The sequence below is a fragment of the Rhipicephalus microplus genome, chromosome 6 (genome assembly GCF_043290135.1).
Source record: "Rhipicephalus microplus isolate Deutch F79 chromosome 6, USDA_Rmic, whole genome shotgun sequence".
NCBI classification, from domain to species: Eukaryota; Metazoa; Arthropoda; class Arachnida; order Ixodida; family Ixodidae; genus Rhipicephalus; species Rhipicephalus microplus.
In genome coordinates, this window is record NC_134705.1 from 204,164,917 (window position 1) to 204,189,950 (window position 25,034).

Genomic DNA, 25,034 nt, shown 5'->3' on the forward strand with positions numbered 1-25,034 from the left:
GCGTGGCTCAGTGGTAGAATAATGGGCTGGTACCCAGCGGACCCGAGTTCGAGCCCCACTGTTTTATTGGTACTAATTTTTTTTTCTAATTTCGCGCGATGTGGCTATGGACACCGGCGGTGGCGAACAACTGCAGCGCTTTGCGAGACCTGACTTGTGACTCGTAACAGATTTCCCTATAAAAATCTGTACTGAAAGTATCATAAGAAGCGACAAACGTTATACCTATTGAAAGAACCATACTGAAAATTCATCTCTTTCAGAAGGACGATTTTCATGTCAGTAGCCCTTTGTCAATGAACCGTACTGTGCGGTTGGCTTGCATTCTTTCATTTCCAGGAATATCGGTTAGTTTTTCGTGCGCTGTCAGACAAGTCGGGCCGTATTTCGTGTGACCACCTCAATCGCGGTCACGGTATAATGGGACTCGGTCGTGAGCCGTCGATGCCCTTTCGCGACGTACCTGTACGCCGGACGTTGCTCGCAGTGTAGCCGCGCAGACTACTGCGGACTCTTTTGTTAATCTTTCGTCATACGATACGCGAGTGTTACCCAACAAAAGGCAATGCCGACGACGACAAAAAAAAAAAAAGTACGAGGACGAGATGGGTTAATGCCCGTGCGCGGGCATCTATTGTTTGACGGCCTTCCTGCGTTTTTTTTTCCCCTCCGCGGATAGTGTGCCATGCAGGCATCGGGGTCTTCGTTCTCGCGGACGTTGTGGAGGCATTGTGTCCAGCACAGTGTCTCATGCGAATGGTAGCATTGACAATAACAATAAAATAATGATAAAAGTCGACAGAAATACTCCGCGTGCTAGTGTAGGTGGGCTGAAAACAAATGGCGCAGCAGTACTGCCTCCTTTCGCTGTCTGTACTGTACACTGTTAAAAAAATGAGGTAGTAGTTCTGGTTAACTGCGGGGTGGTCATGGTTTGTCACATATGTGATCACGCTGGTAGTAAGCGCTGTTAGTAACGTTGAGGGTAGTTAAACAGTTACTACCTTTGCTGTTACTAGAGTTTATAAAACTGTTACTACTTAAACTACTTTAGCCGTTAACAATCGTGGAAAGTAACTTTTTAAGGTTTCAAAAAAAAAAAGCAGTAACCGATTTTACCCTGCTTATTTTGCCCCATTATTTCTCCATCGCTAATGTCGGTCAGTTGATGTCTCATTACTGCACAACATCGGGTAATCTTGCGTGGTATGTCATTAACGCGAAGAATACATAGACCTATCAAGTTCACTACGGTACAGTATGAAGCAAGTCTGGAGTATATATATAGCCCTTACTTTGAAGATGCATGTGTGGCACAGGCTAGCACTTCTGCATCAGGGTGAATTATAAGAAATGTGAATCTAGATCAGAATATCACACTACCTGGTTATGTGTGTTTGGGGACGTCGCACAAGCCTTTTAATTAGTCTTATGTATATAAAATAATCTGTCATATTTATTTGTTAAGCAAAGGATTACAAAAAGGCAATATATACAATGGCCGAAACAAGGTACCGAACTCATCAACGTAGTATCAGTTCATCTAAATGTTTCGCACTGCTTATATATGGGCGGTTAAAAGGTGATAATTGTTTTGGGGGTTTTACGTGCCAAAATAATGACATTATTTAGAGACACGCTGTAGTGAGAGACTTCGGATTAATTTTAATCCGCCTAGCTGTCTTGTTAGTTTGCTGTAATTTACTATGTTTGTTTTAATTGTGTATTGCAATGCGTGTAGCATTTGTTTATAGTTCGTTATCTTATACTTCTCCGTTTCGACAATATCAGATTGACGTTTACATATCTTGTTTGCGCAATTCTAAACAAACTGTTTTTTCTTGATATATGGATACCGTAATTTTTCTGTTTAAAGGTGATACGTCAAGACGATTCCTCTAATAAATTATCACAATGTGTATCACCCACTATTTTGGATTAGTCAACAGCTGGGTAGGAAAAGGCAGTAATGGCGCAAGAAAGTAAAGTGTTAATAATATAAACAGTTACGTATAAAGGAAAGCTGCCTTGTCCACAAAATTTCTGCGGGGACACGTTCACCTGCGCCTCTGAATAGTTATAAAAGATACTGTCGCGGTGAATACTCGATGCTGAGATGCCTCTGTTTAACTTAATTTGTGCTAACTACAGGGTTATTGTTACGAACAATGGGCTACTCGGAAGCTTAGCCTTCTATTGTCAACCGATGCGGCAAGCTTCTTTTTCAGCGGTTGCCGTGGCTATATTAACATCGGAATTTATGCCTTGCTAGAGAAGTATGAAATGTGTTCGATTTTTACTTGTCGTTTAGTTCGCCTAACGCACAGTTTGTTTTTGCGTTTGCCGGTGTCGGCTTGAAATAATCAGCATCGGTAATGGCTACGCTTTCATGTGTAAAACAAATATTATTTTGGGGCATGCTAGTATAAGGTATCAAAATTAACGTATCAGGATTATCAGTACATGGTATCCAACGTGCACATATATCTTGGTTCATGGGTGGTCTTTGTATTTCAGCGCAGCACCACTCGTGCTACGCTGCCGCAGTGGTTTGCTTGATCAGCGTCCCCGTACATACATACTGCAGACAGAACGTACGTACGATGCAAAAAAAAAAAAAAAAAAAAAAACTGACGCAGCTTCATTTCACTTTCTCTGTTTTTGTTTGCACTGCAGATGTGGGCAGCGTGATAATCGTCGCAGCGCAGACCTATTAATGGGGGCATATGAGCCTGCACTAGCTTAACACAAATCCCAGAACGCAACCAGAAAATGAGGACGATGGAGTCGCCATCACGGCACAGCACTGTCCCTTTTTTGCCACATGCATAGACGCAGTTTGCTTTGGAGGGCTTCTCTCGGTTTTTTAGTGCTTTTCATGTGAGAGTAGTCTTCCTACCAAGTTTTTACTAAACCGTAGTGCAGTATAACTAGCGCAATGGCTTTTCTTTTTTCCGAAATGAAGCACAGCAGCGACGCACCGCGGTACACTGCGGGGGGGGGGGGGGGGAGTGATTTTAAATTAAAAGAAAAGTGAGCCCCGTAGCTGTCTCTCTGGGGGAGGACACCACAACAGTAGCTCACGACGGGGGGGGGGGGGTAGGATTAAAAGGTATAGAGAGAGCGGAAGGAGAGAGCGAGGCGCTGGAACAGCGAATGACGGAAGTAATGAGAAGACAGGAAAGATGGACATGGTTGCAGGAGTCCGAGGACGGGGCACCGCTGGCGAGAGCTCTTGTCGGCGACAGGAGATGGCGTAGGGCTAATTCAGTCGGCCAGAGCTACGCTGTCGTCGTCGTCGTCGTCGTCGGGCACCGGTGGCAGGTGGTGGCGTAGGACCAACCCAGTCGGCCAGAGCTGCGCTGTCGTCGGAGATCGCGAGGGCACAATCGGTCGGCACAGAATCCAGCGAGCGGCCGGTTGTCTGGGCGTGAGCGGATGAGTTGTTTCCAAGGAGGTTCTATAAAACCTCTGGAGTGGCTGTCCCGGCCGTCGCCAACGGGAGCAAGTGAAGCCGCTGGCGGCCATATTGCTAGAGGAAAAACAGAGCGGAACCGCCACAGACCGCAATGGAATACGCGCTGTGCGCGCGTCGGTTTGAAGTTCCATGGTGGGGAAAAAAATAATGTGGAAACCACTTTTAGGTTGCACCAACGAATTACACCAACACCTCTTATTGCTTATGAAACAAATTATTGTCAGCTGCATGCTTTCGGATCAATCTGTTGTCGAGGGATGCTTCGCATATCGAGCTTGCTGGCGCACTATTGCGGTACAAATGGTGTTAGTACATATTGGGTGTTTTAAGAAATGTGCCTGCAGATACTCCAGATCAAGGGGAACACGACATTTGCTTGCCTCTTTCATATATGTGCTTGCGTGTGTGTCGGTAAATTGCCAGAGAATATATATAAGGAAGTTGAAATAAATAAAGCTAGAGTTAGAAAAGAGAGGTAATTAAGTAAACTGGGAGTCACCAGTAATTTTTCTAGAGTTATCGAATTCTAACCAATTTACAGGCGGAACCAAAACCGAAGCACCGATGTCGCGTGCAACCGACAAACTCCAGGAGACGTACTCCAAACGAATCGTTTATAGGAACGATCGGAGCGGCGTTAGCTATGCATAATATTTATCAACTTCCATTGGCGACGTATGTTGTCATGGCAAGCGCAGCCTTCAAAGCCTAGAAACGAGGTAGCTCGATGTTCGATATAAAGCCACACACTCATTTTGGCGACTTCGTCTATCGGCGTTTTCGTTTCGGTTTCGTCGGCAAGATAGAACTGATTTCAAAGGTGTCTCATCTTATTTTAGACGCAATTGCTTATTTTTGTGACTACATTCTATGGAAGCTACGTCAAGGAGGTAAAAACTAACAGGTTTTTGCAGATGCGCCCGGAAAGCAGGAAAAATTGAAGGCGCACTGCCAGGCCGCAGTCTGGTTGTCTGCCCCGTTCTGTCGAAGCAGCATTCTTCTAAGTGAATAGAACAGAGGTGGTCACCATCCGTAGCCCTCCAACTATTTCTTCGAACAGCACGTTCTCAGGTAGAACGCAGCGCACTGTCTGTCGGAAACCTGTAACACGGATAATCACGACATAAAATTGTTCTCTACGTTTGCGCATTCCTCGATAAACATGCACCAAATTCGATATTCACTCGCCAAAAAAATGTGCATGCACGCCGTCTGTCTTGCCTTGTAAGACAACACCAGAAAACTTGGAATTCAAAGGGCTTTCAGACGTCCCCTACTCGTTTCAATGTTTGATACGTGCAGCCATAGACCGCAAGTGCTTCGTCCATAAACTTAAAACTCACGAACAATGTCCTGTCAGCGAGCATTTAACGCTTCAAGTTATTTTCTTTACAGCTATATGCATGTATTACACGCATGCGCACCTTTCACATTATTTTTAATTTAACCGCATTCGCGAAAGAACAGGCGTCTTCTTGATGTGATTAGCGCAGCCATAAGCGACGCACGAAGTCACCATGGCCTTGTGAAATCTTTAACTGCTTTACCGAACGAATGTCACAGTCTCCAAAGGCTACTGCGAAGGCGGAGCTACGAAGCGAACTTAGTCGTCTGCTTCCGAGTCTTTCCTTTTCCAATATGGCGGTGACCGGCGCCACTTATCGGGGCGCACCTCCACTCCAGAAGATAAAGTATAGAACCTCCTTGGTTGTGTCGCGACTCTCCGCCAGGTGCTCTTTTTCGGCGCGCCACCTATCCAGCACTGGTCTCCTATAGCGTCTTACTGTACAGGCAATCCAAACAGAAAGCAAAAACGCACAAATTGATGGGGAAGCTTGAAAGATGGGTTTTCGTCAACCGTAGTGCTCATATACGGACAGCTATTCCGCATAATAGAATGGAGTGGCACATCTGTGCTAACATTCAGGTGATGCAGTTGTCAATTAAGCCACCTGTTACTCTCGATGCTCTTTCGCACCTAAAAGTGCTTGTGTCGTGATTGCCCCTCTTGCTTACGCGAAAGTGGACGCAGCATAAGTGGACGTTCATCGATCAAGCTGTTCGGTTCCCTTCGGTGTCCGCCGCCACAGTGTGTGGACGTGTTTCACACGGGCTCCCGATAGTCAAGTGTGGCATCCGATTCGCCTGCACAGTTGGACACACCGAGTTACCGGAGCTCCCGAGTGCCTCTGCGGACACTGCGAGTTCATTTCTGAATAACGGAAAGGTGGGCTAGTTGGTGAGCGTTCATAATAAATTGAATGGGGCAGCGTTAGGACGAATACACGAACGAGAAAAGACACCACAAGCGCTGCACTCACAACTAAATTTTTATTTCAAAAACGCCACCTATATACCCAGCGTCATCCAACACATTGTTATCAAAAATGCCACGTGAACAACGTCAGGGCAATATCAGCTCGAAAACAGCCCCATCATCAGGTTCTAGACAACTTCAACATCCAGCTTCTTAGGGTGAAGACGGCTGGTTATAACAACGCTGCGATCATGACTGCATGCAATAAGCTCATAAAATGGGTTAAGGCCAAAAACGCGGGATCCTGTAATGAGCGCAAAACCTGCGCCAGCAATTTCACTGTTGTACCGCACCTGCATCGCTTTTCCCATGGTCTCAAGAATGTTTCCAATCGGTACAAGGTTGATTTGGTGTTTTCCGCCAACCAGAAGATTGGAACGATTTGACACTAATCATAAATGAAGCAAGTTGATCTGTAAAAGTTGGATGCACAACCAACCACGTCCACAACTTCATAACTTGCATGAAATGTATTGCGTATAGGATACCTTTGTCATGCGGTAAAGTGTATGTGGGACAAAGTGAGAGGTGCGTCTATAAAAGACTGCAAGAACATTTACTCTCGCTCTCCTCCACTTATCCTACTAGTTATCATCTAGCCAACCATCGCTAACCGTGTGGATGAAATCCACATACTGTTGACACCGTCATTTTTTCACGCCATCCTAATAAAAAGACAAAAGCAATAATAGAAGCTTTTCACATCAGCCGATTAAAAGAGAAATGCATTAGTCAAACATCTAGACATTTCATCAAAAGAACTAGATGTTCTCTTGCTAACGTGCATAGCATAGTGCCACTTCGTATTGCTTCTATCTCTTCTAAATCTCTGTTGCTCATGTTTTCCACGGGGCTGTTTCCGAGCTGATATTGGCCTGACGTCGTTCACGGGGCACCTTTGATGACAATGAGTTGGATGACGCTAGCTAGGTATATAGGTGACGTTTCTTCAATAAAATCTTCGTTGACTTTTTTGTGCGTGTATTCGTCCTAACGCTGGCCCATTCAATTCATACGAGTCTATTTCTAGCTGATTCACATGCCTTCAGAATCCCGATGTGGCGAACGCCCCCGTCAAGCCTAACGGAGCCGGTGTCGGTACTGCCTAGGCGGATGCACGCCGCTCGCTTGCAGTGGACAGCGTTCCATCTCGCGCTCTTGGCGACAGCCACCACGACCTTCAACGCAAGCAGCGTCTCGGATTATCATAGCTACTATGCACTGTTCCTGCTAGCGACTGCGAGCGAACGACGGCTACGATTACTCAGTGACGCCGAGGAGACGCCCACTGACACCGACAAAGCAGGTGCTGTCGGGGATCGCCGGACCCCAACGCTACTAGTCTTCCTATCACTGCGCATCATCAACTTGGGGAAGGTATGGACGAAGATTTCACCGCTTTCAACGACGTTCCAAACACGGCGGAGGAAGACACGTACAATGATGCCTGCTTGGAAGGTGGTCCACAACAAGCGATGCGCCCGCAACGCCGCAGCTCTCTCGCCCCTCCCAACTGACTCGGAGAACCCTCAGGCCGAATTCACGAAAGAAGCCTCTCAAAAGAAAACAGATGCCGGTTTCGCCTCCACTGTGTAAAACATCGTTATTTCGTTCGGCGTAAGTTTTAAGAATTTAGTGCTACACATTAGCGTAATACAGCCATCTCAAGCGGAACGAGCTACCGTAACGCTGAGTGTTCTTTTGCACTTGCTCTCAGTGTTTAAAGCGTCCGGTGCTACAAAGGCAGGAAGTGGGTTAGTCGCCAGGCCCCCTTTCCTCCATTCCTTCTTCTCCCTGGGCTCTTTGGCGCTCGTTGCGCAAGTGACGCCTTCTCTTCGCGCCGTCATTACCGGATTGCTTCACAGTCGCGAAAGCCGGGGAAAAAGAAACAAGAGCGGCGTTGCTCGGTGCGAGACCTTGGAAAGCCCGGCTCTTTTTTGCTTCTTCCTGGAGCTCCGAGTGCTAGCCTGTTGTCTCTTGGCTTTTCATGGTTGTCGGTCCGCAGTTTTCACTGTCCGCCGACTACGGTTAACGATCTATGATAGGCGTCCTTTTCTTCCGCCTGGCACCCTGTTTGTTTTTATTTCATATTAATTTTTTTCTTCTTCGTCTCTGTGTACATATGCACCTGGGAGCTTGCGTCTTCCGCTGACGAAGCTGGGAATGCGCAATCGCAAGTTGGGAATGCGATGGGTGCCTTGTGCATGACTTGCCTGTACTTCTGAAGGAATAATACTTTTCTCGGCCAAGTAACTTCTGCTGTGGAGCTTCATTTGTGTTTCTTTGCTCTCGTCCTACAGACCGGCCGGTACAGCCTTTGGTTATCATATGAGAAGTGGCGCTTCAAAACGTCATCGTTTATTCGGTCTGCGCTTCGATGAGAGCCTGACCTTTATCAGGTCATGATAAACGGCGGGCTCTAACCAATTTAACGTTGACTAAATAAACCAAGTCTTCTTGAAGCGCCACCTCTCATCATCTTTATATTTGTTCGAGCAACATTTTAATAAAATTAAGAAACAATGTCTGGGAGAGTTGCTTTCATGCTGCAGTCCTTCCATCTGCATTATCCCGGCTTGAATGCAAACGAAATTGATTGACTGATAATATGTGGAACTCCGTGTTACGGTCATAAATATGAAGGAATAACTAAGTTGTATTCTCGTTCGTGCAGAAAACAAAAGAAAGGAACAAATGGTCTGATGAACAGTTAACCGCCATGCTTCTTCCGTACACGTATTTTGTGTCCTCTCTACGCAATGGGCAGTCGGCTCGTAAACTTAACGACTGTGCCGCTAGCCCGGCGGCGTTGCTGACGGCGTGGAATTGTCTCGGTGGCGCGAAATGAGAGCGAGAGAGGGAGAAATGGAACCGCGTGCGTAAAATTATTTTTTCGCAACAGCAATCCACGATGCCGAGCACTGTGTAGTTCCGACGCAACCGTATACCTTATATTGTTTGTAAGTGCCCCGTTAAATTATGCATTCGCTGCAGTGAGCAGAGATTCGCTCGTCGTTTCTGTGGTGTCGTTTTACAGCGAAAGCTGTTATGAGATCAGAACACGGGTTATGCGCGGCGCCGTAGTTGTCTGCCGCCGGTGTCTGTAACCAGTATTGAAAGAAATATAACAAAACGCAGTAAATAAGAAACACAAATGGTCCAATGCTCCAACCCATTAGAAAACTTGTTCTCGATTACCTATTAACTATGGTGCCTACCCACACAGACATAATTCTTCATCATCAGCCACTGCATAAAAAATTGCACGAAATTCCTAACAAGTGTGCAGCAGATATAACGCTTCTCCAAAGAATGACAAAGGATAGCATAGTAAATGCTGGCCTACTACTCAAAAGCTATGATTATTAATGTCGTGGTGTGTACCCAGCATTGTGATTGTAGCAGTTACCCGGAGAGTGTTTAGAAAAGGCTCTGAAAGGCCGCTCTTCTCGCTTTCGCTGTGACTTGCGTTTTTCTTTTTTTTTTCACTAATGCGAAAGCACTGCGCACGTGGCCTCTTTGACGTGAAGCGGTGTCCTGACCGTTGCATCATTTCTTCTCCACAACTGCTCGACCGTATGTTAGTGAGCACAACCTCCGTGCTTTTGGATGAGCGCATGCGCAAGTATATAAGGTCAATTCTTGTTCACAGAAACATGTTTCGTATATAGTCTGGCAGGGATCATCACCTGTAGAGGGCAATGGAAATATGCAACTTGGAATGTGTTTCGTAGATGCACCATTGCTTTACACCTTCACCAGTACCATTCGCTCAAAGTTAATATTGTATGCTAGTAGCATACACCGGAAACCTGCTTATTGCTTATTTGATCGCTTCAAGCGTTCATCTTCTCCTGAAGTTCTAGCTTATTTGCAGAGGTGAAGCTGTGCTTTGTAGAAGCATCGTGTCGCGATTCTTTACTGCTTTTTGGGAACTTTATGGAATGCCTCGTGTTGCAACCTCGCTCTGTTTCCACTTCGCCAATGAAACAACAGACCGTGTACTAAATAATTGTTAAGCAGTAATTTCGACGTATATTTTGTCTTTTGTTGACTACTCCGCTACATATGGGAACTATAAATGTTTAGTAGAAATGTAAAAGTAGAGATGTGTAGATCTATGCTATACGTTGCTTTTCTTTATTTTTGTTGCTGTCTAGGATTGGGCACAATGCTGAGCTGCTAGGAGATAGCAGATTTTTGTTCATATCCGAGTATTCATACCAAATGAAGTTGATACCACACCTGCCTGCTTGGACTTCGATTGTGCGGATACGAAGGCAGTCTTTTGATAGATAGGCAACATGTGCGTGTTCTTTCAGATGGCAGATCATGTTCCTGCCTATATCCTAAGTTATCATCTACGAATGTTCTTAGTGGTTCGTGAGTATGTGAGCACCTGCAGTGGTTGATTGAGGACTGTGTAGGAATGAGACAGGCAGGCAAAAATCAGTGAGGTTAACGGGTTTGCTACAAATGCTGGGGTAATGGCGAAAGCGTGATAGCCAGATGAGAGAGAGAGAGAGAGCTAGAAGTTGTATCTGACCGGATTCAGTCCAGAAAACTTTAGTCAGTTAAACCACTGTTCAGCATACACACTGGAATCACGAATGTTGTCGAGTTTCTACATAGAAACTATGTCGAAGTCACTGTATAGAGCACTTTGAAAGTGCTTGAAAACAAAACTGTTCATATGACACTTGTGAACTGAACTTACTGCCGTCAGACCTCAGTGTATAGGTATCTATATGGACACAGTAGAATTATCAGGCGTTTTGCGAAAGCAGGCGGCCACATCCTCAAGGTTTGTTCAGGCACAACTTAATACAGTGGTCGGAGGTATAACTCCGGGAGGTTTCGTAAGCGTACAATTTTTCTACGAAGGAAATCAGATTGTCACTTTCTCCTTGCCCGATGCATTTTATTGCGGGATGAATTTACCTGCTGCTACGGGTAAAAAAAAAAAGCGGGTGACCCTTACATAATGCTTTGCACGTCGCTTTGCTGAGCACTGTGTTCTCTCGCAGGTTTTTTATGCTCTTATGTAATACTTCATTACTTCGCGTGTTGGCATGAAAGATGTCTGCCACTTGATCTTCGCGGAAACCATTAGCATGCAGCGTCTGGGGTGGTGACCTTCTTCGTTCGTGCAGATTTATTTTACAGCGAAAGCTGTTATGAGATTATAACCATGGTTCACGTGCGGCGCTCTAGTTTGCCGCCGCCGCCGGTGCCTGTAACCACTATCGTACGAAATAGAAAAAAAATCACTTGGTATAAAAAAAATTGTCCCTGTATCTGCATGTTTCACTATGAATGGCGTCGAATGACGATAGTCTTCCGTCTGGAGAGTGAAGAAAATATTCATTTGCTATTCTGCGCGAGAAATTTGGTGAATGAGATTCTGGAGGCAGTGCCTCGACGGGCGCAGCGGGCAGGTCTCACCGCCGTATCGTCTTGGCGAAGCGCAGGAAACACCCGTTTTTTTGTGCATAGCGTTGCATTGCCAGCTTATAGGGATAAACGCTACGTTCCTTAGAATTACTTATGTATAAATTTTATTATGCTATAAAGAAACACGCCACAGTATATTGACGTGCTGATGTTCTGCCTCAGATGTGCGGAACAATTGATTTTAACGCGATAACGTTAGGGAGCTCGTGTCGCAGAAATTCCGCCGTTGGCGTTGGCGAGGTTGGTTGTGAGCGAAAAATCGAAAAAGGAGCAAAGAAAATGAAGAATAAAAATTTCGGTCCTATTGATAATCGAACCCGGGCCGTTCGCCTGGAAAACAGGTGTCCTACCACAAATGCACGATGTAACTTGCGGCTGCTTCGGGAAAAGACAGGTATGCGTAGAAGATAAAAACCGCCCTTATAGATAAGGGAATGCGTTGCACAACGTAGTCGTGGTATAGGACGCTTATATGAATTTTGCAGTTTTAAGGGGTTCGAAATGACGTGAATGCGAGTGTGTGGCTGTGCATGCTTTCTGTTTAAATGGTGGCAGTTTGATTTCATGTTTCTTTGTGTTTTTTTTTCTTTGCATGTCTTCACAGCACCCGAACCAACAGCAATGAAGCTGCTGCCGCTCCGTAACTTGAGATTAGTCATGACAGAGACCCTGAAGAAGGTATAAAATCGCTCTTTGATGCCCCCTTTTTGTCATAGAAGTAACCGTGTGGCCATTTCTTTCTTTATTGTTTTTCAAATGAGCATAACTAACCTTTTCGCCTTCTCTTTCTGTTGACTTTGCCTCTGGGTGCGCGTGGTCTAGGATTCGTTGACTTTTGGCGTTGTGTGTTGCGTGCAGCATCGTTGATATTCACCCGGCTCCTTCGTTGGTGTCTGCTTGTTTCTTTCCCAGGTTTTTTTCCCCACCGTGCGTGGACTTTGTGCCAACAGACACAATGCATCATTGTCATCATCTTAAACGTAGTCTCTCTTTTTTTTTCTTCTTTTTCAGACTGATGACGATCACGATTCTGGAACCGAGTCGGACGACGAGAGTGCAGAAATTGAGGAACTGCAAAAATGTAAGTGGACGGCATGTGCAGGCGTTTGGGACTGTCTTGTCGTTATTATCAGTATCGCGTCAATGTGCGCCCGGTATGATCTCCGCGTGGAGAGTTCGTCCTGCATTACAAGTGAAGTTCGGCCGATTACCGCATCGGGCTGGACTAATTTTACACAATAGGGCTTGCAGAATGCGTTACTTACCGTTTGTTCTAACGGCCTTTTCATTCCAAATAATTAAATAAATAACTTGTGTTTGTTAATGCTTAAAATGCAGCGAAAGCACAGCCCACGAACAGGCGGAACTCGAAAAAAAGTGTAAGGTGATTGATTTGGTTGATTTACTGGGGTTTGACGTCCCGATGCGACTGAAGTGATGATACCCCGTAGTGAAGGGCTTTGGACAAATTCCACGCTGAGACTCGGAATGAATGCCCCGCCGCGGTGGTCTAGTGGCTAAGGTACTCGGCTGCTGACCCGCAGGGCGCGGGTTCAAATCCCGGCTGCGGCGGCTGCATTTCCGATGGAGGCGGAAATGTTGTAGGCCCGTGTGCTCAGATTTGGGTGCACGTTAAAGAACCCCAGGTGGTCCAAATTTCCGGAGCCCTCCACTACGGCGTCTCTCATAATCATATAGTGGTTTTGGGACGTTAAACCCCACATATCAATCAATCAAGACTCGGAATAAATAAGTGATCGATCTGTGGGATGCAGATTTGGGTGCACGTTAAAGAACACCAGGTGGTCGAAATTTCCGGAGCCCTCCACTACGGCGTCTCTCATAATCATATGGCGGTTTTGGGACGTTAAACCCCACATATCAATCAATCTGTGGGGTGCGGAGTTGATGAAGGACGGATTTCAACATAAAACCGAATAATCGTTTATAAACGGGGCAAGCATGCCACCGCTGTGCTCGAGAGGTTTGAGAAACAATCATTAGGTTTTATGTTGGGATCCGTCCTTCATCGACCCCGCATCTCACATCTGGTGACCCATAATCCGAATGCAATGCAACGCCATGGATGAGCAAGAGGCCCTACAGCAACGGCTTGAACAATTACAGAAGCAGCTGCGTACCGAGCACGGAATCATCCAGAAGCAATGGCAATCGCTTCAGGAACGGCCGCACCAACGCACGATATTTCATGCAGCAGTACCCTGGTGACGACTCCTCAACTTCGCCCGTGCCTGCCGGCTACACTGAACTCAGCAAATGGCATCTGAAAGGCGTTATCTACTTTCCGCCATTCTGGGTGGACTCGCCCGAAGTATGGTCTGCCCATGTCGAAGCCCAACTCTCCCTCACACGCATCACACAAGACCGAACACGCTACGACAATGTCGTTGCCCACCTCTACGCCCGCCACGCCAACGAGGTCAGGGACGTCCTCATCAACTCACCACCCGCTAAACCTTACCTGAACGTCGGCTGTCACTCTCGGACGACGGAAAGGTACGACAACTTCAGTCAGTAGAACTCAACGAGCGCACGCCTTCGCAGTTGCTTCGCTACATGCGTGCTCTCGCCGGTTACTTGGGAGACCAAGATTCGTTCCTGCAGGCACAGATACCTCGCGACCAGCTTGCCGATATCTTTGCTACAGCCGTCACTCTCCGTCCAGACCACTGCGCCAAACACCACGGAGCTTGTGCGCCGCATCAACGAGCTCATATACATGCAACTACACCAACACCTTACGACGCGTTTAAGCCACCATTCGCCGAGAACGGTTGTTTTTCCTACCATCGACGCTTTGGGAACAGAGACCGACAATGTCGACCATCTTGCTGCCTACCTGGAGGCCGTCGCATATTTGTCACTGACCAAATAACTAAGCAGCGTTTTCTGGTTGACAGCGGTTCCGACGTTAGCTGCTACCAGGGATCCAGAAGGTTTCGTGTTCGGATTACGTCACCAGATGGGAGATGCCGTGTCGAGAGAAGGACGCATCCCCAGCTTTAACTGGGTAGCAGCAGCGCAGCAAGCATGCTGACGCTGTGAGCACAGAACTTGGGTTTCATAAGCCTCCGGCGGAACTGCGGTGGCGCTGCCTTTTATAAGAAGCGTGTTCCACCGTCACCCCCGGAAAATCTTTTCAGGCCTGCGCCCAGCAATTTGACGTCATTTCCGGCCGGCCGACTCTCGGGGAAGCCGCAGCGGCAGCGAGCGCAGCACGGGCGGCGGTGGTGACGGTTCGGCGGCGTGGTGTTGACGGTGTTTCACGTTTGTTGCTTTCCGTTGTTGTTTTGCGGCAATTTCGTTTCCGTGCGTGATGCTGGAGTGATGCGACAATGCCGAATAAGTGTTGTGTACCCGGATGCACCGGCAACTACAAAACAGGAAAGAAGATACAAGTGTTTTCCTTCCCTAAAGACGCCGACGCTCTCAAACAATGGCTACGCGCCATTCCTAGGAAGGACTTCGTGCCGACTTCGTGCACTAAGGTAAGAATTTGAGATGCTCCTGTTCTTAGCTTGTCGTTGCTTGTTCGGGTAGAAATCACCTATGATGGGAAATACTTGAGCTTGTGGCCGCCGGGCCTCGCGAAGCGCTGACGCCAGCAGCGTTCGCAGCAAGGATGGTCAGCTGCGCTTTGTTCACTAACAGTGCCGTGGTGTCGTCCATTCTTGCAAGCTCTCGGTGGAAGCGCTTCGTGGAGTGCGGTGACATCACGCTCCCGTGTTTCCTTTCATGTTGCTTGTACCGCTTAGCGCAGCGCTTTTATTTAGATGCTTGCGAAACGTAGGTAGACTTTGTTTTAGCTACACGGACTGTAAACGCGGTCATGCAAACGGGAGCGCATTTTTTTTCTTTTGAGAAGTGGCGTCTCAGACGTTCTTGAAACGTTTTTGCAGGTGTGCGCGAATCATTTCGACGCTTCATGCATTGAGAAGACGACATCGTAGACGGATCCAAGGACAGGGAGAGTTATTGAAGTTGCACTCCCAGTACCACGGTTGCGTCCTGGATCTGTCCCAACGGTATTTTCCGGCTGTCCGTCCTACCTATCAGTACGAGATCAGAGCACGAGAGAAACCCCTGACGCCAAGAGGAGCCGACAAGAAGCCTCCCAACTCGCCCGTGCTGTAGAAAAGTCGCTGGCGTCATATGAAGCGGAGCAAAAACGAGACCGGTTTTCGTCCCTCGAAGAACTAAGGGCTCGCCTGCAAGGGGAGTCAGTGTCTCCAAAGTGGACTGTGATTCATAAAGAAGAGTGCTCCATGTTTTTGAACATTATCGACTATCGTGAACCTTGTTTGAATGCGTCATTGACCGTGTTTGCAAACCTTGAAGTCTTTGCCTGCTATCAAGGTTCACCAATCAAGAACCTTGGTAGCGCTGTTGTACCAGACTCAGTTCAAAAAGTAAGTTCCTTGTTGGAAATTTTGAACAACCTGTCGATGCTGTCTGAGGAGCGCTGCACTTATTGCCACCTGGCTCAAGCAATACATTCCCTTGTTTGAGCCTTGTTTCCAGTTTTGTATCTCTTTACAAGTTGTTAGCTTTTAAAGGTGCTGTACTTTTTTCTTTTTTTTTAACTCGAACTGCCTCGGTGCCCACTGTAGCAGTTGTACAGTCCGTTTTGGTACCTAAGCTGTGTACACTTTCCTTGTGCACTCTGTGTACAGACATGTTGTGCACTGTGATTTGTTTTTTTCTTAGATTTTTGTTTGATTTTTTCCCTAGGACATGCACCTACCTGTGGCAGTACAATTACTTTTCTTTCTGTCATTTATCATGCTGTGGACCACAATTTAGTCACCAGTGTTCTTTTGTATTGTATTTTTTGGCAAGTGTTTGAACCTGATACCTTGTGTTGCTACTGCTACTATGATAAACGAATGGTATGTTTTCCTCTAACCTACAATTTAAATGAAAGTGTGCTTTTTCTGTTCCAAAGCTCGGGGATGTTTTTGCTGTTACAATCTGTTTTGTTTTCTGAGTTTTATGTGGCAAGATATTGTGTTTTGTACTTTTGGCATATTTTCAGCATTAAGGGCAACATCTTGTGTTGCCTGTCGTCTGCCTGGACCGAGAACAATGTGCACTGTGATATTTGTACAGACGGCGTCTGGCTGTGATAAATAAATACGCATTATTCCATTCACGATATTCATTATTTCTTGATACCTTGATAAGTTCCCCCGCAACGGTGGCTCAGTGGCTAAGGCGTAGCGCTGCTGAGCACTAGGGCGCAGTTTCGATACCCGGCTGCGGCGGCCGCATTTCTGATGGAGGCGAAAAGCAAAAACGCCCGTGTGTACGAGATTTCGGCACACAATAAAGATTCCCAGGTAGTAAAACTTGATCCTGAGCTCTCCACTACGGCGCGCTTCATCGCCTGCGTTGCGTCGGCGCGTTAAACCATACAATCAATGGATACCGTGATAAATCGTGCGGACATGGTGTCAAGGAACCTCGCCCGAGTCGGTAGGCGTGAAGGGCGCTCGCGGCTGGCGCAGCCACCCAGCGAAGGGCGGCCGGCCGGCCGGCGCGATGTGACGTCGTCGACGTCACGTCACGTGACGCGCAGGCCTGAAAAGCTTCCGGGGGTGACGGTTCCACCCGTAAGTGACCGTGTCACGCCGGGCTGATCAGTGGCGAGACAGAGACTGCGTAGGACTGTGCGCAGTTGTCGCCACAGGCCTAGCTTCTTCGCTGGCTACAAACACAGACACAACGCCAAACGACGAAGCCGGCAATGACCTTCTTTTATTCGGCGTCTTTCCTTTTTTATTCTTCGTAGTACTGTCCGTGCCTTTTCTGTCGGACGAACCATTGCTTTCTTCCGGTGCCTTTATTTTCCTGCTTCACTTCTTGCAGCTCCTCCTTCGTTATATCTGTCTTTCCTCGGATAGCGTTGCAACCGTGCAGGTTCCACTTTCTCTTCGAAAACCGTCTTGCGTTTGAGACGTCGCGTTTCCGTCTTCCTTGGTGAGTCATTTTCGTTCCCGTCTTCTCCTACCTAGCCCGCGGCGGAGGTCTTCTAAATGGAAAGGCGAGCTTAATGTTTATTGTCGGTTTTTCGAGTTTCCGAACGGCGTCGGCGGCGGCGGTGGTAGGTAGTCGCAAGCGTCGATGTCTTTTTGAAGGCACACTGATGAGAAGAAAATGTTTTACACGCAGTAGTTGCTTGCCCGTACATACGCCATGCTAATAGTAACAGCAAAAAAGTTCTGGCCCGCATAAACTAGAAAAATGAACACAACGGGAATTTTAGAGAAAGTTTCCTCGCCTACTTGTCTTTTGCATCGCTTACATAATTCATTATCGAAAAAAAAATATAGCCAGAGTACCGAAGACCTGACCTCGCAAATTTTAAGTTCTATTGCGACAATAGTGCCAGAAATCGAAAACTTTTTTTTTTCTTGTCGTCACTCAAGCATTCACGATTGCGGACGTTTTGGGGGTAATGACGCAGCCCATCGTGCAGCGCTTTTTTTGAGCGTCTCCGTTTCACGAAGAGTCGTATGCGCTAGACCGATGGCCGTATGCTTGTGATTAGTTCAGGTATTTCCTTAAACATTCACGTGACTCGCCGTGGTGGCATACTGTCCGACAGCCGTATCTAGACGGAGGAGGAATACTAGGCGCCCGTGTACTTTTTGTGTGCCTTAAAGAATCCAGGATGGTCCGGATCCGTCCTCTCGCGACTTCTCTCATAAGCATATCGTGATTTCGTGACCTAAAACGCCAACAACAATTACATTGTTATTACCAGTGGCTGTGCGCGTTCAGACCTTTGCTGTCTCGTGATGCACGCATGCTCGGTTGCCTCACTCGTGACGCCGACGCACTTTCGGCCGAGCGTGCAAGCCCCCTTCGCGGCCTTCTCTCCCTCGAAAACCCGCGAACGCGTCCTCTTGCGCTGTGCTTCCGCTGCACGTTCGTGCCGCGCAGGGAAATTAGTTTCAAGGAAAGGAGAGAGGGTGAAAGATGTTGCAACTGGTTGCTGTAGCGCGTACAACACCCGGCAATAAGTTGTCGGCGCCATTAATTTTGCTTGATGTGTGTGACGGAGACCTCGGCGAACGAAAAGGAGAAAGCCACGTCCGGAAGAGATGCTCTTGATGTTCGAGCGAAGGAAAGTTTTCAGCGGGACCGGGAGCGCTTGTAGCTGGAGCAGCAGCTACTCGAGACCCGGTCGGTGTTTGGGCAATCCCGAGAGCCGCTTTGTGATGTTTTTTTTTTCTTCTCCGAACATGCAGCAAGCAGTTCATCCGCATCACTCGTGTCCCGTAGCGCTTTTCTTTTTCGTTGGCGGTAGCCGTCAACTTTCTCGTCTGGGGAGACCCGCTTCTTGTAAATAACACGTGGTGGATGAAAAAGCGACGCGCCGTTGCGCTGCTTCCGCCGTCTTTATTTTGGTTGCGGCCTTTCCCGTGCGACTCGCCGATGCTGCTGGGTGTGTGTTCTCGACTTTTGCTGCGAGGCGAAACGTAACGCCAAGCTTGCCGGGCAAGTCTTTTGCTGCTCCATCGTTCGCTTTTGCTTCGCCTCTCTGGCTGGGTGCCAACGGCCTTTCTGCTGTTGGGGAGCACGGGTTGAGTGTTGGAAAGGGGGTGTGGTGGCTGTGGCGAGTCAGCGCTTCACAACCCTTGCTGACGCTTCCTGGATTTGCATGCTTTAGAGAAGCTTGCGCCGTTGCTGCTTCTTTGTCTCCAGAGTGGTCTGTTTGGTTAGCGATGCTTTTACGGTGGCCCTGGCTTCTTTTTCTCGAGTTCCTTTGTGGTAGCAATAAACAGGAAGAACACGCACTCGATGTTTTCTTTTCTTTTGGTCGGAGTTTATCGCGCGCGCTTATAGGAAGGCTAAAGTCAAATAACAATTTACGTCAGAGTGAGAGCTCTGTGTGCTACATCTAAAACGACAATATTATCAGCAGTGCCGTACTTACCGAGAAACTAAGGTAAGTGCACAAGGACACAAGCGCCGCAGTAGGACATTTTCAAAATGATCCCGACGACATCAGACGGATCGCCTACAATTACTAGTAATCGATCATACTGCATTAAATAAACAACCTTCTGTGCATCAAGAGACGCAATAAAATGCTGCTTGTTCGTTTCTGTTTGATTTATGGAAAAAAGAACCGCCGGACGTTACTATGGGGAATGGCGCGAGTGGTTCAAAAATGCAATTTTTGCGTGGTTACACAGGACAAGTGGTGCTATCTATCTAGCTGGGCCAGGTTGAAACAGAAAAACGTCTTTAATCTCGAAGCCAACGGTGGAAAATTGATCACTGGCTGTTGTTGCTGCTGTGGCTCCCGCTGGTTTCGGCCTGCTGCTACTAGCGCAGTAAAGCAGGGCAACGTTGTGCACGGCAACAGTGACGCGAGTCGGTCCGCTTCTTGAGGCGGATAAATTGAAGTGAGCTAACCCGATGCAAACCACTAAAACGTTGCTTTATTTCAAAATATGCCCTTACTTGACACTTAACTAACACTAGGAGGTTTCTGGACCGCTATTTCAACAATCAACGTCGACTTAATAGTTGCCTTTCGTTTCCCTTTAAGGGAGGCTGCTCTCGCGGTGGTAGGGGTTTATGGAAAGCAGCGCTGTTGAGATTTTTCAAAAAACGATGACTTTCAGGCCTGTTCTAGTTGCTTATCGTGGGCACGGGCAGTGGTTGTCACTTTTGTCCTCTTTTTAAAACTCGCATTCGCCGTCCCGGGTAGCCTTAGGTTTACAGCTCTCCGTTGCGAGAATGGAGGGTTCAATCTTTGATCATCATTCACAATTTTGGAATGTAGCAGCAATTGTTCTATTCGTTTTAGCGTTATTTTCGTAAGGATAATGCGTGGCTCGGACTGCCTTTTCCGGGTAGGCAGTCTGCACATGCGTGCTGGCATCGGTGAAGCACGCGCCGTAGTTCTTCGTTGCGAAAACGTCAAGTGAGGACTAAGCGACATCTGGTGTCACGACATCTGGTGTCACAAATGTTTCCGCTGAAGAAAGGCGTGAAAGCCGGCCTCCCGAGGCTGCATACGGGTGGGCGGCGGCGGAATTCGGAGGTCAAGGAACACCACTTTCGATTCCGGCGATTTCCACTGGAGGTACTGTTCGTACCGGAGAGAGGAAAAAAAAAAACATTCGTGGAATAATGTTTTGCCGATAGGCAAAAAGAAAATGTCCAGAAAATGTCTCGTACCGATCACCTTAAAAGCATGCATCTTAGTAGAACGATTTTTGTTTCTTTGTTGTTTTACATTCGCAGTTACGTTCATAGATCGGGGATGATATCGAATGAGTCGTGCTTACATAGAGCTTTTGCGTCGTACGCACACGACAGTGCCTGTACGCCCCCGGCTAGGGCGGCTGCATTTTCGATGGAGGTGAAAATGCTGTAGGCCCGTGTGCTAACAACTGGGTGCATATTAAAAATCCCCAGGTGGTCAAAACGTTCGGAGCCCGCCACTACGGCGTCTCATAATCATATGGTGGATTTGGGACGTTAAACCCACATATGTTTCAGTGCCTCCACGCCCCAATCTCCGCCGTACTTGCTACGATAGTCCCGCAACGCGTAATGTAGAAGTTAGCGTGGGGCATTGTGTGAACCAACCGCGATGTAGCACGCATGCGTACTGCAGACCAGCCGGCTTATCAGTTTGCAATGCTCTATTTTGCAACAGCCATAATAGACAGCCGTGCTTTTGAGGGAGGAAGAACTAATCAAGAAAAGAAGGAACGCTAGTTGTAGCGTGTGCCGTTTCTTTGTTCTGCAGAGTGGCATACTCTATTCACCCCCTCTTGCGCTTTCCCCCCGCTTGTTGGCGCCACCTTGGAGGGAAGAAAACAGGTTTAGGACCCGGGCCGTTTTTCGAAGAAATAACAGTCCTCCTCCCTTTCCCCATCGTGGTGGGCGGAGCGCAGCCGCCGCCCACCTCGCTCGCCACCACCCGGCGTGCGTGCGCAGCAGATTTTCCGTGCTGCAATATATATATATATATATATATATATATATATATATATATATATATATATATATATATATATATATATATATATATATATATATATCGTTGCATATCGCATCAGCCGAGCTGTAGTAGGCCGCTGCTGGGCTTCTCCTTTTCTCTTCGAGGCCGTGTCCCCATGTTTATTTTTTATTTTAATTCCTTCGGGTATTCGTTTTGACCTTCCCGGCGCTGGACGTGTGAGCTGCTTTGCTTTGTACGTCTTTACTTTGGTTGAGTTCTCTCATCTCGCGTAGCCCCGTAAAACAGGAACGTGACCAGCTCGTTGCGTGTTTATGAGCCCGCTTGAGGCCCGTGTTGGTGGTAGTGCTCGCCCCTCCCAGCGCCTTGTACTTCGAGATACCATTCGTTCCGAAACTACTCCGTTTCAGGCAGTCCACTGTGCAGGATTGGGTGTGAGAGGTATGGATATCGGAAAACGGGCCTAGTCCAGCTACTCGAAGGAGCCAGAAATGCGTTTGTGGTCGTCCTTTTGTGTGGGAAGCGCATGTGCCGCTCAATGCGAGCCGCTTCTTCGTCGTGCCGAGAGGAACCATTCGAAAGCGGGACATGCCTTATCAACGAGATGCGGGTGAGAAAAGCCTGGCCTTCGAAGCCTTCTTCCTCCTTCGTTGTTTTTGTCGCGTGTATCACGCGGGAGTCATCTCGCCCTCTCCTAAGCGAGCTTTCAAGAAGATGCCCTTTGTTTTCTCTCGTAGAAGGGTCGATGCATCGAGCCTGGTATGCTCAGCATTTATCGGTTTCGTACGTTGCCGTTCCTTCATGCATGTGTGCTTACGTGTCTGTTTTCTGTTACTACAGGGCTTTGCCCTTTAGTTTTATTATGGCGAGGGTGTGCCTTGACAAGCGCCGTTTTTTCTCGCTAGTGTTCCTTTCTAGGCTCACGATTCTGTCTCTTTCCTTCCTTGTGTGCGCATACGGCACAAGACAGGTAATGCGATAAAGAAGCTGACGTGACCCCCATTTACGAGTCGACGCTGTTCGCCTAAATCAGTCACTCTTCGCGTGGGGGAGCGATTGATGCGGTGGCACACCGTGCTCCAACTTCGTGCACCGAAAAGAAATTGCAGTGCTTTTTTTTTTCATCGCTTCTGCGCTGTATTTTTTCCTTTTTCTCGGATCTGGAAGCCATTTCGTGTTCCGCGTAGCTTCATATGACATCGCGGGTTCGAATCCCGGCTGCGGCGGCTGCATTTCCGATGGAGGCGGAAATGTTGTAGGCCCGTGTGCTCAGATTTGGGTGCACGTTAAAGAACCCCAGGTGGTGAAAATTTCCGGATCCCTCCACTACGGCGTCTCTCATAATCATATGGTGGTTTTGGGACGTTAAACCCCACAAATCAATCATCAATATTCATATGACATCATACGTCCTCATCCAACAAGAAATATCATATGTGAGCACGCGCTGCGGAATATAAGCTTCCTTAAATTAATATATATGTTGCTCCTTAAAGAACGCCGCTTTTGTCTACTTGATTCTATGGAGGAAAACAAAACAGAAGCGTTTTCTTGCCCACGGATTTCAGCGCTGGTTTTTTTTTGTTCATTGAAGCGAACACGACTTTCGTAAACGATCATGCCTCATCGATTAGCGGAGTACATCGAAACTCGATTGCTAGATGCTGGCCCCAAAAAGGCAGAGCGTTGGGTTATAAAATAGCCACATGCAGCCGGGAAAAAAATGCTGCTGCTTATTCGTATTACCGTCAAAGAAAGATTGCACAGCCTTGTTTAGTTTTATCAGAACGGCCTGCGCGAATCGCAATAAACAAAGCTACTTTTTTCCAATAGTGCCTGTACTCGGGTTTCTCCCACCTTCTATTAGATGTCACGTAACTTAATGGCTTCGTCACATGCTGGTTCATCAACATGGTGGGCCTGATCGCAGTGCGCTTCAGCTGCTTCAATGTGATAATGACGCGAACGGACTTTCATGTGCCTCTTTCTATAAAAATGACAGAAATTGCATAATATCAGCGCGTGACGTCAGAAACCTTTCGTCTGCCATGCGGTACACCAACACGTGGCGGTTTCAGTGGCGTCAGAGCAAGCAGTCTTCCACAGCGCTTGAAAGCTGTCTTTCCAGGTGCTTATTTAAACGTGCGCACTTGTGCAAGATCAACTAGTCCCGATTGTCATTGTGGCGCCCCCGTGTGCATTTTTTTGTTTTTTCCTCCCCGGCGGGGCAACGGGCGCGTTACCTGCGCAGTGACCAGTGTGCGCAGTTCGCACCGGAGCAGATGCTAAGCGACCTGCTGCTGGTCGAGCCTCGTTTACGGGGCGCCCTCGGGTTATCTTCAGCGTAAACAACGACGTGAGGGGGAGAGGCGCTGGGAGAGGAGGTTAAATCTACCGCGTCGTCGCCGCGCAGTCTATCACGTCGGCTTTGTTTAGGCTCCTCTCCCTCCCCGGGCGACTTTCATAGAGGGAAGGGACGGCGTCTGTTTCGCCTGCCGGACGTGGCGAGCTTTTGTGTGCGCTGTCCGATGCGGCGTCGCGCAAATCTGCTGATGTCCTCATCGTCTCTCGATGGAAGTTCTATGCCGGAGAGACAATGGCCATGCACTAGGCTGTACCTAACGATGAATGCACGCCTCAGCTTCCAACAGATTTATTTTCAAGGCGTCACCCTCATATCTTTCGCAAACGATGAACATTGCGAAATGAAGAAAGTGCTAAAACTAAGATTAAGAGAAAATGTTTATTGCCTCTTCCGCCAGGTCGCTCACGGATTGTGATTCGTACAATGATCTCCCCCAATTTTGTGATACTGGGGGTGTGCTAGATACTGCAGTTACCTAAATGTTGTTAACTTACGGGATTTAACGGCATATTGCATCCCGGCTGCGGCGGCTGCATTTCCGATGGGTTGGAAATGTTGTAGGCCCGTGTGCTCAGATTTGGGTGCACGTTAAAGAACCCCAGGTGGTCGAAATACTTGGAGCCCTCCACTACGGCGTCTCTCATAATCATATGGTGGTTTTGGGACGTTAAACCCCACAAATCAAATCAACGGCATATTGTGGCGTCAGTACCTTTTGGATAGTCCCCGAAGTCGACAAACCTGGAAATCGCTGAGCGCTGGGAAGTGGAGCCGTTAAGCCTAGTTAACGTGTGATTTGATATCTTTATCATGCCTGCAGTGTTCGTGGAAAAGGTAGCTTTTTTTAAAAAAAATAAACGCGACAGTATTTGTTCTGTGCACTGTTCCCGTTGACGCGACAGCAGTGCGACTTTTGAAAGAAGCATGCTTAGAACGTGAGTGTTCTAAGATGGCTCGAAAAAAAAAAACACGTCGTTTTCCATTGCGACCTCTCTCGAGCGAAGCGAGTCGTTCGTTACTCTTGGTAGTCGTCTTCGCAACTTCGTCATCGCCGAGGGAGTGCGCAGTTAGCTACCGCGTGCTGGCGGGCGTGTTTCTTGAAATAGTGTTTGCGAAACTCGCAGCGAGCGGCCGCTCCTCGGCGTCATCTCTGCTGGCGGCGATGTTTTCGCAGGACGAGTGGGTGCACTGCCCGTCCGAGTGCGTCGTCCGTACACGAGCGCTTGTGCCTGCGCGAAAGCGAAACAAACACGGTGAGGTACTTCTGATTCGAGGAGAACACGCTCTTCCCGTAAACCTTCCGTGTCCTGCAATCTAGCAGTGCATGTTTCACACCAAGCGACCACTTTGTCTCATTTTCTGTCGAGCTCTGCCTCTCTCTCCGGCTCACTCACTCTTTTTCGTACAATTG

General features: G+C 47.8%; 1 protein-coding gene across 3 annotated transcripts in view; it reads left to right on the forward strand.

Moving 5' to 3' along the window:
- Reph (Regulator of eph expression) overlaps nucleotides 1–25,034 on the forward strand; it is a 194,153-nt gene that overhangs the window by 12,314 nt on the left and 156,805 nt on the right. For 2 of the 3 annotated variants that reach the window (XM_037418335.2, XM_075867628.1), the window contains exons 2-3: nucleotides 11,854–11,927; nucleotides 12,261–12,330. In XM_037418335.2, the coding sequence (XP_037274232.2) occupies nucleotides 11,871–11,927; nucleotides 12,261–12,330 (127 nt within the window). In that variant the 5' untranslated portion in view covers nucleotides 11,854–11,870. The remainder of the gene's footprint in view (nucleotides 1–11,853; nucleotides 11,928–12,260; nucleotides 12,331–25,034) is intronic. The other variant, XM_037418334.2, reaches the window with a different exon arrangement.